We start from the raw sequence: 25,024 nt of genomic DNA, 5'->3' as shown, positions 1-25,024 counted from the left end.
TGACCCATGAGGTCAGCCTCCACTGCCCACTTGTTAGTTTTTCAAACAAGCATCTTTGTGCTTTCTCCCATGCTGCCCCATGTTTGCGAGGTGATCCATGAAATTACTTCATTCTCCACCTTCAAATCCCTTCTCTAAAAGTTCCTTTGCCACGATGCATACGAACATCTTGATAATGACTAGGCTGCTGGTGTGCTGACACCACTACCTGTCGCACTGACCAATGCTGTCTCACTGTTCACTTGTACTCCCTCATCTATCTGTATCCATGTGTTCCCACTTGTCTTAGACTGTAAGCTCTTTAGGGCAGGGACCCTCTTTTTGTTCTGTGTTTGTACAGCACCTAGGACAAAGGGGTCCTGGTCCTTGACTGGGGCTCCTAGGTGCTCCTGCAGTACAAACAATAGATAATAATGTGAAGATCAGCCCCCTAAAATAAGAAAATGGGAAGGGAATGGGCTGGAGGGACCTTGATGTAAAACCTATATACTTCAGAAGTGATCTCTGGAAGATCCTAGGAACAACAAACCTAATATTTACACCTCAGAATTGCATCTCCTAAAAATCAGCTGGGTCATTGAATCAGATCAAAAAGCACCTCTTATTGAAGCCCCAATACCTTCCTACAGCACCTACATATTCCCTAGTGCAACAGCTCTACTGAGAAAGGTTTGGTCCCTTTCCCTTCCCCCCTGGACTGCTTGCCACCCCACCTCATTCCCTCCGCTACAGATGTTCCCAGATGCGGTTAATTCTGCCTACCACCAAGAAAAGCTTTTTGAGAACTGCTGCCTTAGAGATTCCCATCCAACTGCTACCTGGACTGACTTGTAACATCTAATGAGATTACAGCACATGGAGGCAATGCCTGCAGAGAGCCATTCTGGGCACCAAGATCTCAGAGGAGACATGGTTGAGATAAATCAGTAAGGATCTAATCTTGCTCCCACTGAAATCAATGAGTATTCCCTACCTCAAAGTTTGAATTCACTGGAAGCAGGATCAGCCCCTCAGTTCTGGCAAGAGATTGATTCTTCGGTTTGTTGTCTGATGTATCTATCATTTTGTAATAGTGGGTTTCAGATAAATAAGACTGACTTGGTATTTTACTTTTTGAAAGCTAAGACTCTGTGTTCAGATTTCATTTTCATGTCAAGTCAACAGGACTAGAGGCAATCTTGGAGAGTGTGTGTATATGTGTTTCAAGGATAGCGGAACACACCTTTCTGTTAAATGCCATCGTCTCATGAGGTGTTTACTCATCGGACAAAAGATCCAAGATGTACATTTAAAAGAGCCATTATTACTAGACTCTTGTGAATGGGGACATGATCACTGATAGGCAATGCTACAATTAACTTGATTTTAGATAAATTTTAAAACTGGATTTATAAAACACATTTCTTATTTAGAAGGAAAAACATACTATCCCTTCCCTATAATTCTGCCAAACAAAATAAGTGTATACACCTGAAGTACATGTGTAAAGGGAAGTCTTCACATCTGAAATCTCATGGTGGGGATTCTCCCTCACATGCACCCCTGCATATGGAAGGACTTTTTGTGCCTTGATCTCCCCCTCATATATATGATGGTGGAGAAGATCAGTCACCTCTATGTCTCACTGCTCCTTCTCCTCTTCCATTCTCCATGGTGGGTGTTCTGTGAGGCCAAGTTCTGTGCCAAGGAGTGGGATGGGAGAAGGAAGACCTGGTATGGATATGTATCATTCCCCACTTCCAGTTTCAAAGTGCCTCATCAGCCAGGGACCATATTATGTTTTCCACAGAGAATCTGCTCCCAGGGTCAGCAGCAGCCAGAAGACTTCCTAGTAGCATGGTGTTAATGCAGGGGTCAGCAACCTTTCAGAAGGGGTGTGCTGAGACTTCATTTATTCACTCTAATTTAAGGTTTTGCATGCCAGTAATACATTTTAACACTTTTAGAAAACACGGTTACTCACCTTTGTAACTGTTGTTCTTCGAGATGTATTGCTCATATCCATTCCAGTTAGGTGTATGCGCCGCGCAGAACTATATTTCACTTATATTCACGTCTAGATTTGGTTTGCATGCAGTGAAATAGCATTATACACACTTTTGAAACACGTTACTCACGCTTGTAACTGTTGCTTCTTCGAGTGTGAGTGCATGCATATCGCTTTCCAGTTAGGTTATGCGCCGCGCGTGCACATTCGTTTCGAAGAACTTTTTATCCCTGGCAACTGTACTAGCGGGCCGGCAGGTTCCCCCTAGAGTGGCGCCGCCATAGCGGTAATATATACCCCCTGCCGGACCCGCCCGCTCCTCAGTTCGCTTCTTGCCTGGCTAACTCGATCAGTGGGGATAGAGGCGTATGGAAAGTGATATGAAGACATACACAGATCTTCGATAGGACAACAGAACCAAAGTGTAGTAACCATGTTTTTCTTCGATGATTGTGCTCATATCCCATCCAGTTAGGTGATTCCACCTTATGTAGGTGGTGGGTCGACAGTGAAAAATGGCAGCAGAATGGAAACACTGCGCGAGCCAAAGGCTCTGCAGTTGTCTCTACTGTTGAACAGAGCATACATGCGAGAGACAAGGTTGGACCCAGAAGGAACCATGACTGCGCCGATAGATCGGGCGGGGGTGGATAGTATCACAGAGTCTTAGGCAAGGCGCAGAATGAATAGCCTGACCCTGGGTAGAACGCATTGGTGATTTGGCTTGGAGGAATGTGGCCAAATCATAAGAAGTGCGGGTGCACCGTCATCACCCAGATGAGATCCTCTTGAGAGGAACAGGTAGCCTTTCCTTCGGCTGCTGACTAGCTGACCATGAAGTTTGGGGGCGTGTTACAAATAGGTTATCTGCTCCGTCAACATAAAAGCGAGTGCTTATGCAGATGGTCCAGGCAGTGCAATATGTATCCCCTGTCACGTTGAGTGTGGTAAACATGAAGGCCGAAACCGATAAGACGTCTAATAAGAGGAAGCCGGGGTAGTCGTGAGACTGCACCTTGCGTCTTTTAACACTACAGCTAGGTGGTAACACACCATAGAGATCGCTGAGCTCGAAGATTACGTTGGCCGGATTGAATGGCTCACGAGGAAAGCTGTCTTCCAAGACAGCTATAGCAGCGGCACGTGCTAACGGGCCATGGAGGAAGATCATAAGTCTTGGTTAAACCCAGGCTGAGGTTCCAGGGGGGCTGGACGCGTAAGGGTATCTACTAAAGTGATGTGCGCTTCCAAGTCCCTTAGGACCGAATACCATAGAGGTGTAGCAACACAGACAGAAACCAGCACCTCTAAGTCGTGTGGCATGTCTCGGGCAAACCGGGTACAGCTATTGACCATAGATCATATAAGGACAAGCAAAGCTGATGAGTACGCGTGTTGCACCTTACTGGCAGTAACACTCCCTAGGCCGCTGTTGCCGGCCGGGGTATCAAATAGAGGGCATCGACGACCCGCAGCAGAGTAGATTAACGTTTCGACCTAGGAGTAGACACACCCCTGGCAAGGAAATACGTTACAGGTGGAGCATCTGACACGCTGATAGTCTTAACGTAGTGAGTCCAGTCTTTTTTTTAACAGTGGCTAACTGATAGACAACTGCAGGTACATGGCGGCGAGTCTGGCCGTGGGTCCTGAGTACGAGTCTGGTGGGTGTGCAGGGTATTGGCAGGCTATTGACAGGCCGAGAACGTGCCGTATAATCTGCCCGGAACACGCTGAGTGATCATGATGAAGCGCGCGTTGGTTCCTCCGAACTTTGAGCAGCGCGACCCAATGCACCCGGGTGGAACGACGGGCAGGCATAAAAGTGTATGGCCCTTCCACGGCTAGAGGACAGGCGTCGAGATCGGCCCGGGAGAAGAAACCATTGAAGGGAGCAGGAACTAGGACATGTCCGATTACTTGCGGTTAAAGACGAACAGTCCCTATTGGGAAAACAACCCACTCTGGCCACAAATGCTTCACACTCAGCAGGCGACACTCATGAGACAGGAAAAAACCCTGCTGAGTCGAAGTGCCAAGGAGAAAGGATCCTACCAGATCTCTATCGGCTGGGGCTATAGCAAAAGTCCAGAGATGGATGGACTCCTGAAAAAGGAGGAGGTACACGTCCCTCCCAGGTTTGTCTAGTAGTACATGGGCGTTGAGGCTCTGGACTGTAAACACTGAGACGACTAGCGGGCATCGCAGCTGCGCTGCGTTGGGACTCTGGCACGCCAAGACAGACTGCTCTCAATCTTGAACAATGATGTGGAACGCCAGCCACCTGAGAAGACCAAGCTCCTAAGCTAGACGTTTTACTGGAGTGAGCACCCTGAGCTGAGAGATTGACACCTCCATCGTCAGGGACAGTGAGGCTGGGCGGATAGAGCGCATCCCTGCCCAACACCTGGGAGGTTGAGTTAGCCGATCTAGGGGACCGGCAGGAAAGCCTCAGTGGAATGGCTGACTATGGTGACCATTGGTTGAATGACCCCTCTACGCAGGTACGTCGATAGAGCAAAACTTCGGAGATGACAGCAGGCAGAGCTCTCAGTGTGGGTGGCCTTACATACAAAAGAAAGCATCCGTGGCGACTTGGAGAAACGGCGATGACCAGTAGGGTTATATGGCCAAGAACGTGGAAGGGTCATTCCGGAGTGAGAACATCATCAGTGCCTAGATCTATGTGAAATCCGATTGTTTGGATACATTGACGTATGCCCCACACGTAACGTGACTGTGTCTTGGAGTCTCCTATTAGATAGAGATCAATCAGCCCAGATAGAAATGCATGTAGACCGTCGGCATTCAGTTTGGTGGAGCGAAGGTAGCACATCTCAGTATAATGACCATGTGAGGGTAGTAGTCAAGGTCAAAGCAGGAACCCCTCAACTGGAAGCTTCACGTGTTGAGCATATAAGCGGACGCTAATCTCATCTGCGGAGGGAGAAGAGTAGCAATGTTGTATGTAAATGCGTTCTTCATATTGCAGTGCGCATATTTCCCTCCAGGATCAGGACAGATAATGGTTCCAGGGTGCCCGAGTGACGGACTTCAACCTTAACATATAAAGTTGCAGTCCTACCCGCTCAGGTTAGGAATAGGGTCTTCTGAACCAAGCGTACGATGATAAACGGGGATCTAGCGAATAGTGCCCTTGCGTTCATATTAATCTTCTGCCTCAACTGCGTCTGCGCCTCTTGTAAGAGGATTACGCCCGAGAGGAGTCCCTGTAGGGAGAGGCAGTTGAGGTAGACACACCAAAGAGATTCGTGTCCCTTCGAATACTCCACCATGTCACTCTTGGCTGGAGTTTGGGGTTGGGATTGGCCACAAATCAGGGCGATCCGCGATACTGAATGGAGGAAATCTTGGGACAGCGCGAAGAGAATTCAAAGTCATTGTTGAGCAGCTGTGAAACTGTATCGCCGCCTCGCGAAGACTTTGAGTTTCGTGCACTCTGTGGCCCACGCATTCGGGTGTGATGGGTGTCCTCACGAGAGGACAGGCGGTCTCAGACTCTATTAGGAGTCCATGAACTGGTACGGTTCCTGCTATGATCTACTCTTACAGTCCGCGCTACTGCTAAAGCCGATCTGTGGCCTAGGCACAGAGTGTGGCGGTGTGGCTTGGGGACGGAAAAGGCCTGCGTTAGGTCGTCGGCGTATGCATGCGAGAAAGAGCTCATTAGGACCTTATTGACTCCAGCTTCTGTAACCTTGGGGTTGCATTTACCGGCATAAGAGGCCCTTTTCCTACAAATGGTTAGTTCGGTGAAGGGACGGAGTTTGCCAACACCAAAAGCCATGAGATGCTCCTCATGTGGTAAGCTGATGTGCGAAGAGTAAGTCTCTAGAAGCTTGGTCGGTTCCTCTCTCCAAGGGGGCCAAGTGACAACTCCTTGGCGGAGGTTGAGTGGAGAGGGACTCCAGTAATGATTATTCCTCCTGTTAATCGCAGCTAGAAGAGATTCAATAAGGGGCTAAAGCAGGCTTATGATTTGTCCAACAGATAGCGGCTATACAAGCACTTGGCAGACACCAGCCACCTTTTGCTGTTGCTTGTGAGTAGTGGTGGGATTCACACTCAGAATCTCAACATTTTCGATTGTCAGCGCGCCTGGCGCCTCTGGTTGGCCGGATTGGTTACCGTTATCCTTTTTCTTGCCCAACTGACATGACTAGTAGCGCAGGAGGAGGACGGACAGACCAGTGAGTCCTACTCCTCCGAGAGAGTATGCAGCATCAGCTCTGGATGGTCGGAATAATACGCGTAGAGACTCCTCAGCGGGGCCAAACCGGTCTTGAATAGAATGTCCAACCCTGGTCCCCTACCTCCGGGACCTCCTGCAGCTGGAGGCCGCATGATGCCTTACCCTCCATACGAGGGCCTGATGGGCTTCAGGTTGTTGGTGGGCACACCAGAATCGCGGTTCTTGAGCATAAAGAGCTGTCGCGTGGGAAGACACTGATTGCGTTCCTGGTGGCCATGGAGGTGCTGAAAAATCATGGCAGAGGAGTCGACTTATTTCTCTAGAACCTTGCCAACTGGACTGGGACAGTAACGCAAGCGCACTGTACCTGGAAATGAGATACGGACCTGCGACAGAGCAGTGCTGAGAGGTCGACCGAGATCTCGAGGTTGGGAACGGCTACAGAGTCCACAGTGCTGTAGCAGTGCTGGGAGCTGGAAAGTGACGGGGCATTATTCGGGTTTCGGGGGGGTTTGGGGGGGAACGGGACAGACTGTGCGTGATGCGACCGGTGGCCAAGGAGAGCAGCGTCGGGACTGCAAGTGGCGTCGAAGCAGGAGTTGCCGACGGAACTGTGGGCTATCTGCGGGAACGTGAATCATGACGGTTGCCGTTCTGCTGCGCCGACAGAGGATGGGTCGTATAAGGAGGCTTGCCAAGAGCCTGTAGTAGCCGCACCGGCAACTGCAGGGGGTTCGGCAGCGTCCACTCTGTCATGGCAACGAGATCTACTCGCGCTGAAATGGTCTCCAGCGTGGAGGGAACAGTAAGACTCGACCACAGTGGTATACGGGGAACTGTCATGGCACCGGATCGATGGCCCTTGTGGACGGGATCGACGGTTGACGTCGCTGGTGCCTCTGCAGGTGTCCGTGGCGGGCAGATCTGGCTTAGACAGCTCTCTGTTCACGGCACAGTTTGCACAGGAGCAGTAGAAGCAGGAAGGCTCGACCACGCGTGCGCCGGGAGCAGTTCAGGCATGATCCGACGGCCCTTGTGGAACTGGGAATCGCACGGTAGCGACGTGTCGGTGCCGCGGCCTGGTTTCGGTGTCGGGCGTGCGTCTTAGATACTCTGGCTGCGGTGCCAATTGCACGGGAAGCAGCAGGAGGCAGGAACTCAACCACGGCACGTGCCGGGGAGCGGTCAGGCACTGATTCAACGGCCCTTGTGGGACCGCGGATCGATGGTGGCCGACTTGTCGGTGCCAGCGGCAGGTGTCGTGCGGGCGGTTCTATTGTTTGTTTTTTATCCGACTTAGGTGAGCTCTTTGGTCCGTTTGCTGCGGGCAGGCCAGTTTTGGTCGAATAAGTATTATGCATGCAGCGAGCAGGAGGCTCACCAGCGGGCACGGGCGCGCGCAGCAGGTCACAAGGCCACCAGTATCGTGGAGAGATGACGCTGCTAGGAGGTCAGGATATCACGTTTGGCCGGCTGCCTGCGACGTTCCTCACGTGCATCTTGCAGTTGGTTGGTGGCGTAGGGTCAGATTTTCTCGACGTAACAATATCGAGATCTGCGACGATTGTGTGCATGTTCGCGAACCAGAAACAGCATGACAAGGCAAGTTCCAAGCGGGCACGCACGTGCCGGGGAGCTGTCGCGGCAACTGGCCCGGGGGAGTTCGCTGGCTTTCTCAAACGCCCAGAGAGAGGGAGCGTTGCTGAGTCAACGTTGGTGCGGTAGCTGGTCAGTGCTAAGGCGGGTCCCGGTGCCGAGGAGGCGCTTCTGCTCCTGTCCGTAGTAGCCGCACGAGCGCAGAAGGTGGAGGAAAAAAGTGCATCAATTTGTTCTCAGTTCTATTAACGCCTTGCAAAGATGTGAGCAATTAGGCTGGTGAAATATGGCGATACCCAAGGACCGTAAACAGGAGTTGTGTGGATTCCTGTGCGGCAACGGCCAGAGGCCGCCAGCACGGACTAAGAACCGTGAGCCGGGCATGGGCTCCGGCACCTGGTTTGCAAGGAGGGGGAGCGGCTGAACCCTCCTAAACTAGGTAGATCACCTAATGGCTAGCAAAGAAAAAACGCATAGTATAGATAAATATATATATAAAAGGATCATAACTATATACTCTAAATACACAATAACTTCGAGTAGCTAGGGAAGCGGAGGTCAGCTAAGCTTGCGCTCCACTGTTCCAACGACCCGACAGGCGGTAAGAAGGAATTGAGGAGCGGGCGGCTCTGGCAGGGGTATATATTACCCGCTATGGCGGCGCCACTCTAGGGGGCAACCTGCCGGCCCGCTAGAGTTGCTAGGGTAAAAGTCTTCCAACAAATGTGCATGCGCGGCGCTTACACCTAACTGAAATGGATATGAGCAATCACTCGAAGAAGAAGGTTTCTTTCTGTAAGTCTATAATATATAACAAAACTATTGCTGTATGTAAAGTAAATAAGGTTTTTAAAATGTTTAAGAAGCTTCATTTAAAATTAAATTAAAATGAAGAGCCCCCCAGACTGGTGGCCAGGACCCGGGCAATGTGAGTGCCACTGAAAATCAGCTCGTGTCCTGCCTTTGGCACTCGTGCCATAGGTTGCCTACCCTTGTGCTAATGGAACCGTGTAGCCAGGAGAAGGTGAGTGAAGGGAACCACAGCCCATGAGACATTAACTAACATCATTGAATGCATTAGTGCACAGCTTGGAGAGGTGCTTAGCATCCTTAGCCCCCACTGAAACCCATGGGAGTGGGGAGGTGCTCAACACCTTGCATGATTGGTCCCCAAGGTTGCAATTTTTTTCTGAAGACCACCATACCTTTGTTTGTGCTTTGCAATGTGCTATGCACAAATTAGCATGTTACATAATTGAACAATAATGCACCCGGATTTTAAATGGGCTTAACAACTTTATGAGCCTACAGTGTGCAGAGCTGCAAATGTTAACCAAAGCTCATGCTTCTAGAGTCTATCTATTGTGTGATAGAGGCCAGCACACATATGGGCCCCTTGGGGAAATGCATCTGGTTTACTTCTGCATAACATGAAAATCGCACAGCATCCTGTACAATAGCAAAAACAAAACAAAACAAAACCAAGAAACAAAAAAAGTTGCTCCTCCACCTTCCAAACAAAGGCAGAAAAAGTCCCAGCTAAAGAAATAAACCAAACAAAAGAAAAACCCCATGCATTCTGTTCTGTTCTATTTCAGGATGTGAGATACAGAAAAGCAGAACAATTGAAAGGGCTTCCACAAGTTTGTGTGGCCTGCTTTGTGGTAGATGCTGGCACTGTAATCTAATGGTTTCTCATTTTCCTCTATCCTCATTGTTCCATTTCTAACTGTGGCCCTTGTACCATGTTTAAAATGCTGGGTATAAACAAGGAGTGAAACTCAGCCCAAGCTGCTGAGTTGGTGCTGGCCAGTTTGGTGAAGGGTGGACACCCTGCAGAGTTGGGTGTGGGCTGAGGGTTAGAGCTAACCTGGGGGAAGGTGGAAGAGATTCACCAAAAAGGCCCAGGAACCTCGGCAAAGCTGGGACAAGTTTCCAGTTTTGTTAGGTCTGAAAGTCTAAAACTTTGCCTATTTCATTCTAGAATGGAATTTAATGGGAGTCCTTCCACAGACGTCAATGAGCACTGGTTGAGACTTATAGCACAGGAGAATTTTAAGTCTAGTGACAGTTTGCTGACAGGCAATAAGCTATTAACCTTTGTGATAATGCAGACAGGTGATTTGCTGGGCTGCTCCCCACTTTCCATTAACATCTGCTCCTAATTATTAATTACTAAAGACTATTATTTTTAGCTGCAGCAGTCATTACTGCAGTTCTAAATATCAAATCCCTCACTCAGTGCTTGTTGTTGTCATTATTATACATCTTTCTAAGGTGCCTGCCCATGTTATAAAAGACCCCTGCAAAAGACAGAGGAGACAAGATTTGCTCTGCACACAGATGGAAAAATGTTTCACTTTTAAAAGTCAAATGGTAGAAAACAATCAACCCACAGGGATGAACAGGGAATCCCCCTGAGAAGAGGATGCAGTGTTGATCTGCTGAAAGGGATTTCCCTCGAACTGTGCACATCAGATCCAAATGGAACTGCATTTCAAATGTGAATCTCTTTTGCAGAGCAGTCACTAGACGGGGGATGTCGCCCTAAGCACGGGCTCTGTTGGATAAAATGGCTGGCGCTTCTTACTAAAGGAAACAAAATGGGCTTTAAAAACAAACAAATGCCCTTTTAATAACTTAGTCAGTGTGCAATGGCCTGTAGAGTTTGAGGTTCAGATCAATTTAAAACAGCAACAAGTTCAACAAAAATGATCTTTTTATTTGACCAACTTCTGTTGGTGACAGAGACAAGCTTTCAAGCTTACCCAGACCTCTCCTCTCCAGGGCAGGCTACAACAATACATACAACAAAAATGATGGCAGCAATACTTAGGCAAGTGGAGGAAGAAAAGAAAGTAGCAGTGAAAGGAGAGCACAGATTTTTCTAAATGAATGAAAAGTATTTGGTTCCATATTTGTTTAACGTACTTCACTTTGCTAAATTTTTACATACAGTTATATGAGGAGCTATACAGCTTCAATGAATAGGTAAGAGAGAGAGAGAGAAAAATCACTCATTTCCGCTAGTTAAAATCTGATTAGCTGAAAATAGGTATAATAATAGTACTTTGCACTTCTGTAGCATTTGCCATCTAAGTATCTCAAAGCATTTTATCAACATTAACGAATAAAATCTAACACCTCTGCATGGTAGATAAACAGCATTATCATCCCTGTTTTAAGACTTGGGGAAACCAAGGCACAGCGAAGTTACTTGACTTGCCACAGTGCTCAAATACCACAGTGATGGGCCATTGTGTAGCCATCAGAAAGGAAGAGGTGAAATCAAAAGAAGTCTGTGGCAGAGCCAGGAATTGAACCCAATTCTCTTTACTCTCAGCACTTCTATTTCTTTCAGCCATGAGACTAAATATTAAATAATTTCTTCCTCCTGTCACAAACACGAAGTATTATGATAAAATCTTGCTGTCCTTCAACAGGAGAGATTTTAGCCTCTACTGCTTCGCAATGAGATTCTTGTGTGTTTGTGACAACCTTCTTTCTATATACAAAGTCTGATTTGGCTTTCTTTAATTTATTTTATTTTATTCTATCCCGTTTACTATCAATAGCTGGTGTAAGAGACACAGGATGAATCTGAACATTAGTGGAGTTGTACAGTGAAATCTACACACACTGCTTTGAAAATGTATCCCTGAAGCAAAGAGCAAAATTATCCTATTTCTTATCCATTGGGGGGATCTCTACTGCAGATCTGGCACTTAGTCCACACACAGAACTTCTCTTGATGCTAATCAGAGTTGTGCATGGGGGATGAGTGTGGAACATTGAATAGAGTTCTACAGCGTGGATATGAAAAGTATAACTGCTCTAAGATTGCTCCTTGGATATGTCTGCCAGCTGCCTCTTGTTACACAGTATAAATCTGGCAAGAAGCATAAATCCTTCCTAGAAGCTGTTGTGCACAATTCCCTCCTCTCCACATACAATGTAATCGCTAGTAAATCTCCTCCTGTCTGAGCCTCACAAGCACATTTGGAATTCTCTTTTGGGGTTGTTGTTTTTTTACTCTCATATATTGTGGCAAGGGTTCATTGCTTGGTTGTCAGTAGCAATCTTTTCCTACTAGTAGTGCTAAAGGATAACAATCATTTCAGAAATGAATGAACAGCAGGAAGTCTGACAGACTGTACCTTTTATACTAGGTTTTACTTTGGGCATTTTAAAAACAAAGCAGAACTGAAAATGGTGTCTTTTTTTAGGCCATAGTGACGGCAGCAGATACAGGTACTCGGTAAAAGAACAATCAAATGCTACCTCATCCATAGGTACCATACCAGAATAGACTGGTGGTCCACCTAGTGCCGTATGCTGTTTTCAACAGTAGCCCATAACCAATGACCTCGAGGTCAGTGTAGTAGGCACTCATGCAATAACCTGCCTTCTGAAGCACTCAAGAGACCTGGGTTCTAGTCCCAGCTCTGCTACTGTCTTGCTGGGTGACCTTAGGCAAGTCACTTCCTCCTCAGTTTCCCCCATTTGAAAAAGAGGGATAAGGATACTGACCTCCTTTGTAAAGTGCTTTGAGAGCTATGGACGAAAAGCATTAGATAAGAGATCATCATTATTCAGTGCAAGGTCCCAGTGCAGAGCCCCAGTGGAAATGACAAAAAAAAAACCCAACATACAACCCATTAAACATTGTGTTGGTTTATTAAATAATGTAAAATCAGTAACAGGCACTACACAGCAAGAGCACTAATAACATGTAATACAACCTAACAAGAAATAGGAATTCATATGATGTAGTTCAATACAAAAACTTTGGCAAGTGGTTCTCAAGGGGAAGAGTCGAGCAGATAGGTATTTTTTCAATCTATATGAAGAATACAGTGCTCATCCTGCAGGCAGTACACAAATCACACATTTCTTCCATCTCAGTGGAAAATCTGTCTGCGGGGCTGGGCAGTAGCGGCCTAGCAAGGATCAATTACACTGAGGAACTCTAGTGACCAGAATTCATGCTCCCATGAGTGAACAAAAGAACAGCGAGGAGAAATTAACAAATAGGATTGTCTTTATGTTCTGTGCTTGTACAGTGCCTATTACAATGGGGTCCTGGTGCAGAAATGGAGCTCATGAGTGCAATTGCAACTCAAATAATAAACAAACAATAACAACAGGTTGCCACTGACAGCTTGGCAAGTGAAGCCATCATGTTGCACTAGAAGCTTTGCAAAAATATTTAAAAATGCAGGTAACAAGCAATTTCCATCATGTATCTTGACAGCACCAGTAAGAGAAAAACAAACATGGAATACAAAGCTGTGTCCCATGAAACAACTGATAAATTTTACAGAAGTAACAAATCCACTAGATGGCACCCAAGAACAGTATGAGCTTCATTGCTCTGACACTTGATAGAAAGAAAACGGGTACAGGTAGCGGATGCCAGGTTTCCAGCTCCATTGAGCAGCCTTTAAAAAAAATTAAAAAGGCAAAAAAAACAAACAAACCTTCACTCTTGAAAATAAGAACAATTATAGACCATAAATCAGTCCCTTCATTAAAAAAAAACTTAAAAACCTCCTTAACACCCGTGGGCCACAGAAATCTGAAGGGAAATTTGGCAAATTTGGGGCTTTTTATCCCAAATCTACAAAAAATCTGAAGAAAGCTGAAATAATGGGAGAGGAAGGGAACGGTTTAAAACTCTGCCGGGATTATCTTCCTTTCTACTTCAGCCTTATATTTTGTTTTTAATAAGATACTATGGGGCTTATCTCTGCTATAATTTATCACTCACTCTTCACAAGGAGCCCAAACAGTTTGATATACTCACGCAAACAGTTTGATATACTCCTATCAGTGCCTTTGGAGAAGTAAAGGTTACCAGATCGGGACTGTAGCAGGGTGGACCCCTGCTCCTGCCCTGAAGGGGTTAAAAACAGCCCTGGGAAGGTGCTGTGGCTGGAGAAAGCAGCCTTTAGGCTGGGCTGATTGGGGAAGTGGCTGCAGCTGGGGCCATGCCCCAAACTGAGCAATGGGTCCTCATTAGAAGGCCAGAGGGGCTAGAAGCAATCAGTCCCTCTCTCTAGCTGTAGAGGGAGATGGGCCTAACTGCTGGGAGCTAGAGACAAACTACCTGAGGGCAGCAGGGCTGAGGACAGGCTGAGGAGCGGGGGAGCTCTAGCCTAGAAGAGCCCCAGGCTGAGGCCTAGCATTAGGCTAAAAGGTACTGGGGATTGCAGAGGGCAGCCCAGGGGTAGGCTAGGGCAGCAGGACCCCGTTGCCTATAATGAGTGGCTGATACTGCAGTCTGCTCCAGCGAATGGGGGCTAGATGGAGACTGGGCAGTAGCCATATACTGAGGCAAAGTGGGGATAGAGGGTGGGGGTCCCCTGGGAAGGGGAAACCCTCAGAGAAAGGGGGCAGCTTGGGGGCAGCACTCCACATAAAAGGGCACCGGGTCCAGAGGACAGGTGGATCACCGGCCTGCAGAGGGCGCTCTGGAGCTGGAACCGAGCTAATTCCCAGAAGTAACCAGCAAGAGGCGCCGCAGGGGTGAGTCCACATGTCTACAGGGACATTTCACACACTATTTGCCAGTGTCTTCACTTGAATTGTATATTACGAACTAAAGGTGGCCCCAAGTCAAACTCCCAACTGGAACACCCCTGAACCTGGGGAAAGTTCAAATTTAAAGGCAAACTTTGGTGGCTTGGATCCATCTTTGTTGCAATCATAACCAGGATCTGCAGGAAACCAGCAAAAAAATCAGTGATTTCCCTTACAAAAAATGCAATTTATGGAAAGAATTGAATTAAATTAATGTCATGTTCTTTAAAAGTGGTGACACGAATTGGCTCCCTTATTAGTAAATCCCAGCAGAGGCAGCAAGGGTTGAATGAGCATGAAGGCTGAACTACCTGCTCCTCTCATTATGAAAGGTCAGAGCTGCGGGCGAGGAAGGTGGGTGAGACAGTTTGGGGAAATTTACACTGGCACAGCCTATGGGTATACTTTCTGTGGAATTCACACTTAGAAACAGGAGGACTGAGATGGGCTGGGGTCACAGCTCATGTGGCCACCTAGGCTCAATCTGTGGCCACTGGCTTGGAAGCATGATCAGGCCCCAAGCTCCTCAGCTGGCAGCAGATACTAACAGGGTACACAGGCTGCCTCTTTTTGCAGCAGAAGTAGGGTGTGCTGCACCTACCAGGGCTTTGGGAGAAGGACATGAGTGTGTTCTTGGACAGGATTTGGGGCTGAGCAGCTTTCCAGAAGATTTGTCATTTTTACTGTCCACAAGCTGAAGTAAATGATTATTTGATTATTTAAGGCTGGTGGCTAGTGACATTAATTTGTTTGCATATTGGTACTAAAGCTGCTGGGTGGTTATTTTAAGTTTAATTGCTGTCAAGGCGCTCAAAGTATTTACAAGAGCTTTGTTCATTAATGTCAAATCTAAAGGAATACAATAAAATAAATACTCTAAGGCAAGTGTGTGTGTGTGTGTCCCTGCTAGGCCAACAGCCTCCCCTCCTCACCCCCACCCAGTGTGATGTGAGAGTTTTGTTCTCTACATGAAAGCACTGCTTTTGGGTTGTGCATCATCTTTCCTTGCCTACTATCACCCCACTCAGTTGGGATCACCTTTAAACTATACCCACTAGAATTTCCTAAATCATATGAAAAATTCCAAATATATCACTAGCTTATAAATTCCCATTCAGTAGTCCTATTCAAGGAATGCATTTACAATGTACTTATTCCACTATCGCATCATGCAACTTACCCACTGGGGGAAAAAATCCAACAATTTGCTAGTTGCTCTATAATGCAGATAAAAATGTAAGCTTGCAAGATCTACATATACTTACACGACCTGACCACACTATGTAATCAACACATTTCATAACGCCAAACAGAGCAATACTACCAATTCTCTCCATTAAAATATCTTCCTGCTCCACCAACACATCATACTATGAGAAAACAGACAAGACTCTGACATAACTCAGTGCTTCCTGGCACTATATTCCTTTCAGAATCTTCACTTCACACTGAACATATAAATGAAATCAAAAGTATTCATACAACAGCATGCTTCCATTACAGAACAAAATAAAAATTCAATATGCAATGTAAATTTGGTGGGGTTGATGATGAATGATTCTGTGATAGTAGAGAAGTGCCTGCATTCCTAAATTGTTAATTTAGAGAGTTTCTAACATTTTGGGATTTTTTAATATGTATATATGTGCAGAATACAGAACTTCTGTAAAGAAAGCATAATGATGGTTCTTGGCTGTTAACTGGACACAACTGAAAGAAATTCTCAATGTGAACTTTTTTTTTTTTTAATTAAGTGGGGGAATATACCGAGATATCTCCTTAACACAACATCTGCACATTACCAGTGTGTTAAAGAAACTAAACATGATGTCCCTCTGTTAGACTGAGGTCTAAATCATGCTCTTTGATTTTAGATTTGAAAATAAATTCCTTACTCTGAGAGGCCTTTAACAGGAAAACTATGGTCCAGCTTTTTAAACTTATTTAGGTGTTTGCTGCACTCAGCATCACAACATCTAACTGATTTAGGAACCTAAATCTCATTTTCAAAAGGCATCTAGGAGTCTAAATTGCACCGGCAGTCAATGGGATTTAGACTGCTGAGTGCCTAGATCCCTTTTGAAAATGATATTTAAGCTCCTAAATCACTTAGCATTGCCATGCTAAGCACAGCAACACCTAAATACCTTTAAAAATTTGTGCCAACATGAGTAAATTCTTTCATGCTTGAATTTTTATATAAAGTATGATATTAATAATTGCTTTCCAAGAGATAATTAGAAATACTTTGTATTTCTACTTTCCTGTTACATATAAAAATATGGTAGGATAAACATACTGAAAAATGTAAAACCAATTTTTGGGCCACATTGTGATACCCCCTTCCTTGTGGTTGGTGGCAATTTATTCATCAAATACTCACTGACTTCAGTGGGGCATCATGTGGAGAAAGGTACTATGGAATATTGGAATTCAAATTCAGCACTTTACAAAAAGGAATATAACATCTCTTCTCCTCCCATTTTGTCTACTTAGACCCTTATCCTGCCAAAATTTATGCACATGTTTAACTGTTCGCAGGATCCTGATTCAACAAAGCACATAAACACATACTTAATTTCATGCAGATGCTTAAGTTCAATTGAAGTAAAAAATCCCACTGAAGTCAGTGGGACTTGAGCAAGTGCTTAAGTGCTTTGCTAGGTAAGGGGCAGTGTAGTGTAATTGACTTCAAGGAAACTACTCAGGAGCATAACATCAGGCACACTTGCATGTCTTTACAGGAGTTGACTTTTAGGTATGCGAAATGCTTTCCACTTGTTTGGACACTCTATATAAGAATAATAAACCAGAGAAAGAATACAATGAATAGGAAACTAGGGCTTTAGTTTGAGAATTGTACTTACAATATTCTAGTAACAGCAAAGTACAGGTCTTTTGTATCTCCCCATTTTTTGCTGGTAAACATTCACACAAATGACTAGTAGCCTGTGTGATATTCAGAGCACACAAATTTATGTTCACTTCTCAGTTTTTAGCTATTTATACTACATTCCAGCCAACAACATGAAAACTAGGCCCTCTCAAGGAAGTGGACTGCTCTTGTTTCTTTCAGGTTATGTGTTCTGTTTTACAACACACCATACATTGGATGCTAGACTGCTACACAGGATTAGGGTGACCAGACAGCAAGTGTGGAAAAATGAGGGCGGGGGGTGAGGGGTAACAGGAGCCTATATAAGAAAAAGATGCAAAAATCGGGACTGTCCCTACAAAATCAGGACATCTGGTCACCCTACACAGGCTTGTTATAGGCAAACCATTAGTTGTATCTTCTGTTACTTCGTAGCATTTTAAATTGCTGTGTTTTAAAAATGAAGACTAAATTATTGCTTACCCAAAAGGTATTTTGCTGAGGACATAATATGCCGTATACGAATGCTGATACACCTGCAAAATGAAATTTAAAAGAAAACAAGATTAGTAATGTAATCTGTGTTAATGGAACTCTTATCATTGCAAAGTCTAGCATCTTATGGTAAGGAAGCTGTTATGAATACTTTATTGTTCCTTTCCAGTATGGATTACAAATTAATTCACCTAATGGTGATGTGTGATATTCATCTCACACCTTGTTAAAATGTTTGGCAAACTCTCTCCAGCCAGATGCTCTGTGTCATTGCTATGGCTACCAGGTCTTTGATTAAAGCAGGGGTACATGTTCCCAGCAATGGCTAAATATAGAACAAACATTAATGAGACACCTTGGTCAGTTGGAGACAGGCTACATGGTTATAACAAGACACAGCAGGAATATAGTATATACTCCCTGTTTTATTCCTCCATAAATCAAGCAGGAAATAAAACTTACTAATCTCAGTGAATGCAGTAGCATCCTTTCGTGGCCGTTGGAGGAAAGCTGACTGACTTTGGACTCAGCAATGACTTAAGGTCTGTTTGACCCCGAGAGATGCTGAATAGCATCTTCAACTCTCACTGGCTTTTCTGGGTGGTGAGGGCACATTAAAAAGTCAACATTCACCCGCAGAGACCATTCCATGGCATCTGGAATACCACTCTGATTTCAATGTCCAGTTCATTCGCCCCCCATCATTGCTTGTAAAGCACTTGAACTTTGTTGTAGGTTGAGGGAGAGGGACCTCTTGAATAGCAGCCCTGTATCCATACACAACATCACTGTACCTATTATCCTGTACAAAATTTCCTGACTATTCCCACAGACCAACAGATACCCTTAAGGGTGATAGAAGCCTTGATGTGACCATAACACAGACCTACTGCTGTTCTCACACGCTAACTTAAATCTGCTTGATTGTGATGCCAGAGCCAGGGCCACAGAATACAAGACGATGCTATAGAATTGAGGAGGAGCAACCGCAGAAATCAATATCTAGCTGTTTCCCTTCTCTTTCTTCTTTATCCTGCTCCTTGTTTTGTTCACGTTGTAGACAGTGGTTAATGGGACAAAGTCAAGTAGGTTAGGGCAAAAGGGTCGGTTTCATCATTTAAATTACAAAATAGATAGTAAAACAATAATAATAGAAGAGCTTTGTGAAATTTTTAAAAGTGAAAGTGTGAGGGCTAACATCTTGCTTACCCTAACAGGGACTGAACTGGAGACCTCCAGAGCTGATATGAGGATTTGCTACAGCTAGAGCTAGCCTGATGCACATGGCTTTAACAGACCCACCTCTTCTGTGGATTGGGCAGAGAGGGAAACCTAATACACACTGATTACTGGGCTACCAACACAGACACTCCTTTGCAGCAATTGCAACCCAAACGTTGCAGCCTTGTGCTAGTGAATGAAAGCCGGAAGCAGCCATCAGGGTGTAGAGGGAGCTGCCTCCCAAAAGCTGGAGGTATGACACCAGACCAATATCTAATTGGTTATAGATGGCAATCTGCACCTTCTGTCTCCATTCATTCCTTTACAGACACAAACTCCTTCAGGGAGTATCACAAAATCATATCCTATTAACGTGTGTTAGGATTCTGCCTCCCTGATTTATTTGATAGATATGCAAAATCACTTGTAGCTTAGACAACTACCTTGTGACTACACACCTGAGAAGGCTCAGGAATGCAAATGATTTTGCTGCAGGTTCAAATTTATTTATGCTGAACATGTCCCCTCCATCCGTCTGAGATGGTGCAATGCTAATTAGTGTTGTATTTCCCTCTCAGCCCTTAATTCCATTAAGTTTGCTGAGGTCTCCTCAGAGATCACAAAGTTTAAACTTGGAGAGCTTCAGTGTGTATCTGAAGGCAGCATTAGGTCCCTAGGTTTTACTTTAGTGTTACTGAAGTTATAAAGCTGTTATGATTCCCCAAAGGGAAAGAATGCAAATAGCAAATCCTGAATACAAAAGGACAGGTGCTGCATGGAGCCATACTGCAAAATCCTGGCACAGCTAAGCTAGAAAGCATTTTGGAAATGTCCTGTAAGATTTTTCATGTGAAGTCAGACCAACTGTCCTCAAAATAATTCCCTTCATACCTGTATTTAAAACTACCAGGGTCCATAAATACTGAGCACTGTTCATCTTTAAAATGCCTCGGAAACACTAAATACTCCTCCAAAGCCTCTAGGAAGGGGAAAAAATGGGGCAGACAGGTTAAGTTCAGGACTAGAACATAACCCTCTTGCTTATTAACACAGGCAGGTTTTCAAACACGACAGGACTATCCCGTGTATCTGAAGACAGTTGAAGTACCAGTATGAGCACTGTCAGGCTCACACAAAGGAGGAAGAGAGACAGGAAAAATGGAGCGGGCAGACAAACAGCTAGGGCAACTGCTGGGAAAGGCATTGACTAGTGCTTTTTCCTGTGGTTACTATAGAATACAGGCAGCCCTGTTAGAGGGAGCAACGCTACAGCAATTAGCAGTGTCTGAGGCACAGAGGTTGTTAAGTGCAGAGAGAGACAGAGATAGAGAGGGTAAACTGGATGGGGTGGGGAAAATAGGAGTGGAAGGGAGCTCGTAAGGGAGCAGCAGAAGCCTGCACCTCGCAGAGGGCCAAATGGCCAAGTTTGTGCCTCCTGTGAGGACGCTTTATTATCTGATTGTCATCACACCCCCGCTCAGGTCTGAGACCAGCCCTTACAGATGCACACCGGATCATCTTTCATTAAAGAGAGAGACCAATTTCTCTCTCTCTTATAAGTCTACCATGCTACATTGGCTTTACCTGTGGTGTGTTCTCTCCTAACGGGACTTGCCTACCAAGCTCACTCATGGCAGCAACTGTTGCTCATGTAAGCCATTCCATTGAATCACTGATATCAAAGGACTAGTTACAAGAGTAAAGTTTGCAGGAACAGGTCCTAACTGTGCTACTTCACCTCTTATCTTTAATAGACCATGGGCCCAATGGCTCTGGTTACTCCCATTGTCCCATACTTGCTTAGATTACACATGGGTAGGCATATTCCTAAAATAAAAAGGGATGCAAAAGAGACAGAATATAATACCTTGGTGCAATATGAAATAGCTGCATCTTTCTTTGGTATGAGAATCAGAACTAAATTAGTCCAAAGTCCTGGGAGAATGGCTAGAGTTATCTAATATCTCCATGGAAATTTCTGTTGACTGCTGATGGAATTTGGAGTAATTTTCTTATTTACCTGCCAAAATGTCTCCCACAGGGCAAAACACCGAACAGAGCGACCTGGAATCAAAGACTCAGGCTTTGTGGCTGGCCAACTCTTACAAGTTATTTCCTATGTGTTTCAAATTACATGTTCCAATAAATGAACAACTGAAGAATTTCTGATAAGTATCAGACTTTCCTAATAGCATGGACATGAGGGAACCCTCTCCCCTCCAGTGGTCAGTTCACTTCTCCATTCACACAGGATGGCTAAACTTTGACTTAGAGGGACAGTATAGTTTAGCAAGGTGAGTGACAAAGGGAGAGCTAGGAACTCATTAGTTTTAATTCCAGCTTTGCCAAAGACTCACTTGGTAGCTTCTGGTAAATCATTAAATCTCTCTGTCTCTCAGGTTCTGCACCAATACAAGGAGAAGAGGGGAAAAGTGAAGATAATGTTACTTATCTGCTTCCTCGGATCATTGTGAGGAGTTGCTTTGGAGCTCTTGGCCCTGATCCTTGCCTAAACCCAAGCAGCTTGCAGCACAAACAAAGATAGGGGTGTGTGAAAAGGTCTTGGTTTGAAGCAACCTCATTTTACTCCCTAGATCCTGGGCTGAATATGCACCAGGCCATTTCCCAGGTGTAAGTAGAGCAGGCTTAGGGCTGCTCTACATTACATCTGCTGCCAGTGAGCCCGAGGAGGATCAGGCCACAGAAAATCCTCAGCCATGTTCCCTATGCCAGCTGCAGGTGGCATAGAAGTCACTGTGCCAAACCTATGCCATCAAAGGATCTCCCTCTATTGGGCTGATCATCCTGTGGCCAGCTACATAGGTCTTTTCCACTTCTTATCCACATTATCCACAGCAACAGCCGCATGCCTTCTTCGCAATGGTACCAAATGACAAGACAGATTCAGTACCTATGAGCTTGAAAGGCAATTATTTTATCTAAAATTCAGATATGTAAAGATCTGACTAACTGCTGCCCTGAAACCATTGACTTCATTTGAAACATGCATCCACCCAAGAGTAGAACTGGGTCTTGATACTGGGAATGCAAAACACAAGAGGATATAGGAACAGAATAGTCACTTTGCTAAACTCCCATAATAAGGAGTAAGAGAGGAGAGCCAGGGGAACACAAGGCATGAGAAGCACCTTCCAGCCCCTAGCACTGAGGAATAGGGTAGTGTGTCTATAATGTCTCCATAGAAGCTCTGGGTCAGCAAAGCATTTAAGTATGCGGTGCTTAAGCACAAGAGTAGTTCCATGGATGTGACTTCACGTATTCATTGAGAGTGCTTAAAATTAAGTGCTTATTTAAATTAGGTGTTGGACTGGGGAGCCCATAGCTCTTGCTCCTGCCCCTGCCCCAAAACTCATCACAGCCCCGGAAGCATCTGATAGTGCTCCAAGGGTCAAAAGGAGGGCATGACTCTCTTTTCCTCCCAGACTCTGGCACAGATAGCTCATCTCTTCCTGCTCCTGTGCTTCACAGTTAGGTCATAGCTGCCCCTAACATGGGTGTGTTTCCACTCTTCCTATCATCCAGTACAGCCACACACAGCCAGCCAGAATCTTGCTACAGAATGGTTGTTTCCTTTCTGATCATCACTGATTTTAAAAGTTTCCTAAACTTATTTAAAAATGCCACTAGAAGATTTTAGATTTCTCATCATACAATTATATCCCAAAGAGGAACATAAAGAGAAAGAAAACCAAATTAAGAAATCAGACCACCTCTAAGACAGGAAATGGTTAGAAGAGAAGGACAGAAGACTGATCTATTTTCCGATATCTCTGCTGCCATGCAAGGGATTTGCTTTTACAGATGGTAAAGTAATCAAATTTCAGAGAAAAATGAATCACTAATTAGAAAGATTCAGAAACAAAACAGAAACAGAGTAGCTGAGGATCAGAAAGTGTCTTAGACACCAAGGCTTCAGGGTATGTGTAATATCTGCCCATGAGAAAAACATGGAGCACAAACTGAAAGGCTTGAGATTCAAAGCTGAAAACACAATTATCACCTTATAAATGGAAAAATTACTTATTAAGAATGTCATCGGACCAGTTTAAAAAGGGAAAATCAAAGGTGTGGTAACTCACGAAATCCTGCTCAAATATGAAACTCACTAGGATCCTCCAAGGGCAATCAATTATCTTACTCTTGCACCACTGGTCATCAAACTCACAAGTCCAATTTATTGGCAGTTCACAAGAGGAAAAACATTTTAGAAGGAAGTTGGGGAAGTGGTGGGAATCTTTCATTTTCAGTACATCTTGGCTTGAACAACATAAAGTGACATTACTTAGCAACGATCTATCACTTGCTTCAGGAAAGGGAAGAGTTTATTTTATATTATAGACCTCCACCTGTTATGTTAATTTCTATCATGTTTTGTAAACAGCTTTCTTGCTAGCATCAGCAGTAACCAACATTTATCAGAGGAGTTTACTTTTATTATACCGTTTTATAAGTGGTAGGCTGACTTGGCACAAACAAGACAGGGATGTGGTCAGCAAAGGTTTTCTTCCAAGGATGTCCATAAGCAGAGATCAAAAAATGTAACAGAAAACATTCTCAAGTTTGGGATTCAGCCCCATCCCCATCTTCCCACAGGTAATTTCTCAAATAGTCCATCAGAATCCTACCCCAAGTAGATGAAGGGGATGGCTGAGTTGAGATAAGCCCCTGGTGTTCCTGAATCCTGGTCATTCTCATAATTAGTACCATTGTTTATTTATTTATTTATTGTGTTTTACACATGCAGGAATAACCTCCCCCCTTTTTTTTGTGTGCTTCGTTCAAAGATGATACCATGTGAGCAGACCTATGCACTTGGGTAGAATTCATTACAGGATCAGGGCCCTGGAGATGAATCCTCTACTTCCTCTCCCGCTGTGAGTCTGGTTCTTTGAAATGACATGATTTGGCCCTAACAGATGAAGGGGTGGATTTTTAAACCAACAAAGCTGGAGTTTGGGAGAAAATGCCAGGGAGAGCATCACAATGAAAAAAGACAGCCAATTTCTGGAAAGGCCCAAGTTAGACAATTTCTGTGAACGTTCTAAATACTCATCAGAAACACCATGGTGTCAATAGAAAATGAGGGCTTAAATGTTTTAAAATGATTAACCATGAACCACGCAGTGCTTTTCTGTGTGAATGGCACCACATTTCTGTCAGCAGTAATGAAGAGTAGCCCCAAAGAATAGATTCACTCTGAATCCTCATTGGACCCAAACTATTCTTATAATCATCTGTTCCTTTTCCTCTCCAATGAGACAAGCAGTACAAATAAAGCTCAGATGGTGTGTGAAATGAGCTGCTAGATCTGCCAGCAAAGTCCTCCATTAATATCACTAACAAAGTGGTTTGTCAGGAGAAGGTTTATATAGTTCATTTTTCCTGTCTTCACTGCAATTGTACAATGCAGAAATGAATATATCAGTGTCAGACCAAACATCTGAGGCTGTGACACTTTAAGAGAGTTAAAGTGGTTTGAGCATTGGCCTGCTACACCCAGGGTTGTAAGTTCAATCCTTGAGGGGGCCATTTAGGGATCTGGGGCAAAAATCTGCCTGGGGATTGGTCCTGCTTTGAGCAGGAGGTTGGACTAGATCTCCTGAGGTCCCTTCCAACCTTCATATTCTATGTTCTATTCTATTAATACCACTTCAGAGTGGACCTGATAGCTTGGCAACAGTAACCCAAACTGTGATACAGGAGACTCAGGATAAAAGATGCCTTGGGACATTTCACTCTTTAGGCCTGTGAAATGTAACTAGACTCTGAAGCTGACAAACTAAGAGTACCAAGAAGGAGAAAAACAAGATCATGAGTGGGGGACAGTGACAGCATATTTCTCTGCTGTACTAGGGGACAGGTCGGTGTGTAAGGGACCTGCTCTATCATCTACTAAAGGGATCAACAGGAGAACTGTGTTCAGAGAGGAAATAAGATCCGGGTGCTAGTGGTAGGTTGCATTTCACTCTGTTAGGGCTTGGCTACACTGGAGAGTTGCAGCGCTGGTGGTGGCTTTACAGCGCTGCAACTCACT

At 44.8% G+C, this 25,024-nt stretch overlaps 1 protein-coding gene across 5 annotated transcripts in view; it reads right to left on the bottom strand.

Annotated features, from left to right (window-relative positions):
- The window catches only part of DPP6 (dipeptidyl peptidase like 6), a 799,862-nt gene that overhangs the window by 207,896 nt on the left and 566,942 nt on the right, over window positions 1-25,024 (bottom strand). For all 5 annotated transcript variants that reach the window (XM_032775624.2, XM_032775623.2, XM_032775621.2 and 2 more), the window contains one exon: window positions 17,737-17,789. In XM_032775624.2, the coding sequence (XP_032631515.1) occupies window positions 17,737-17,789 (53 nt within the window). The remainder of the gene's footprint in view (window positions 1-17,736; window positions 17,790-25,024) is intronic.

Source organism: Chelonoidis abingdonii, chromosome 2 (assembly GCF_003597395.2).
Source record: "Chelonoidis abingdonii isolate Lonesome George chromosome 2, CheloAbing_2.0, whole genome shotgun sequence".
Taxonomy (NCBI): Eukaryota; Metazoa; Chordata; order Testudines; family Testudinidae; genus Chelonoidis; species Chelonoidis abingdonii.
Note: the sequence above shows the minus strand (reverse complement) of the source record. Positions and strands in the feature narration are given on the sequence as shown.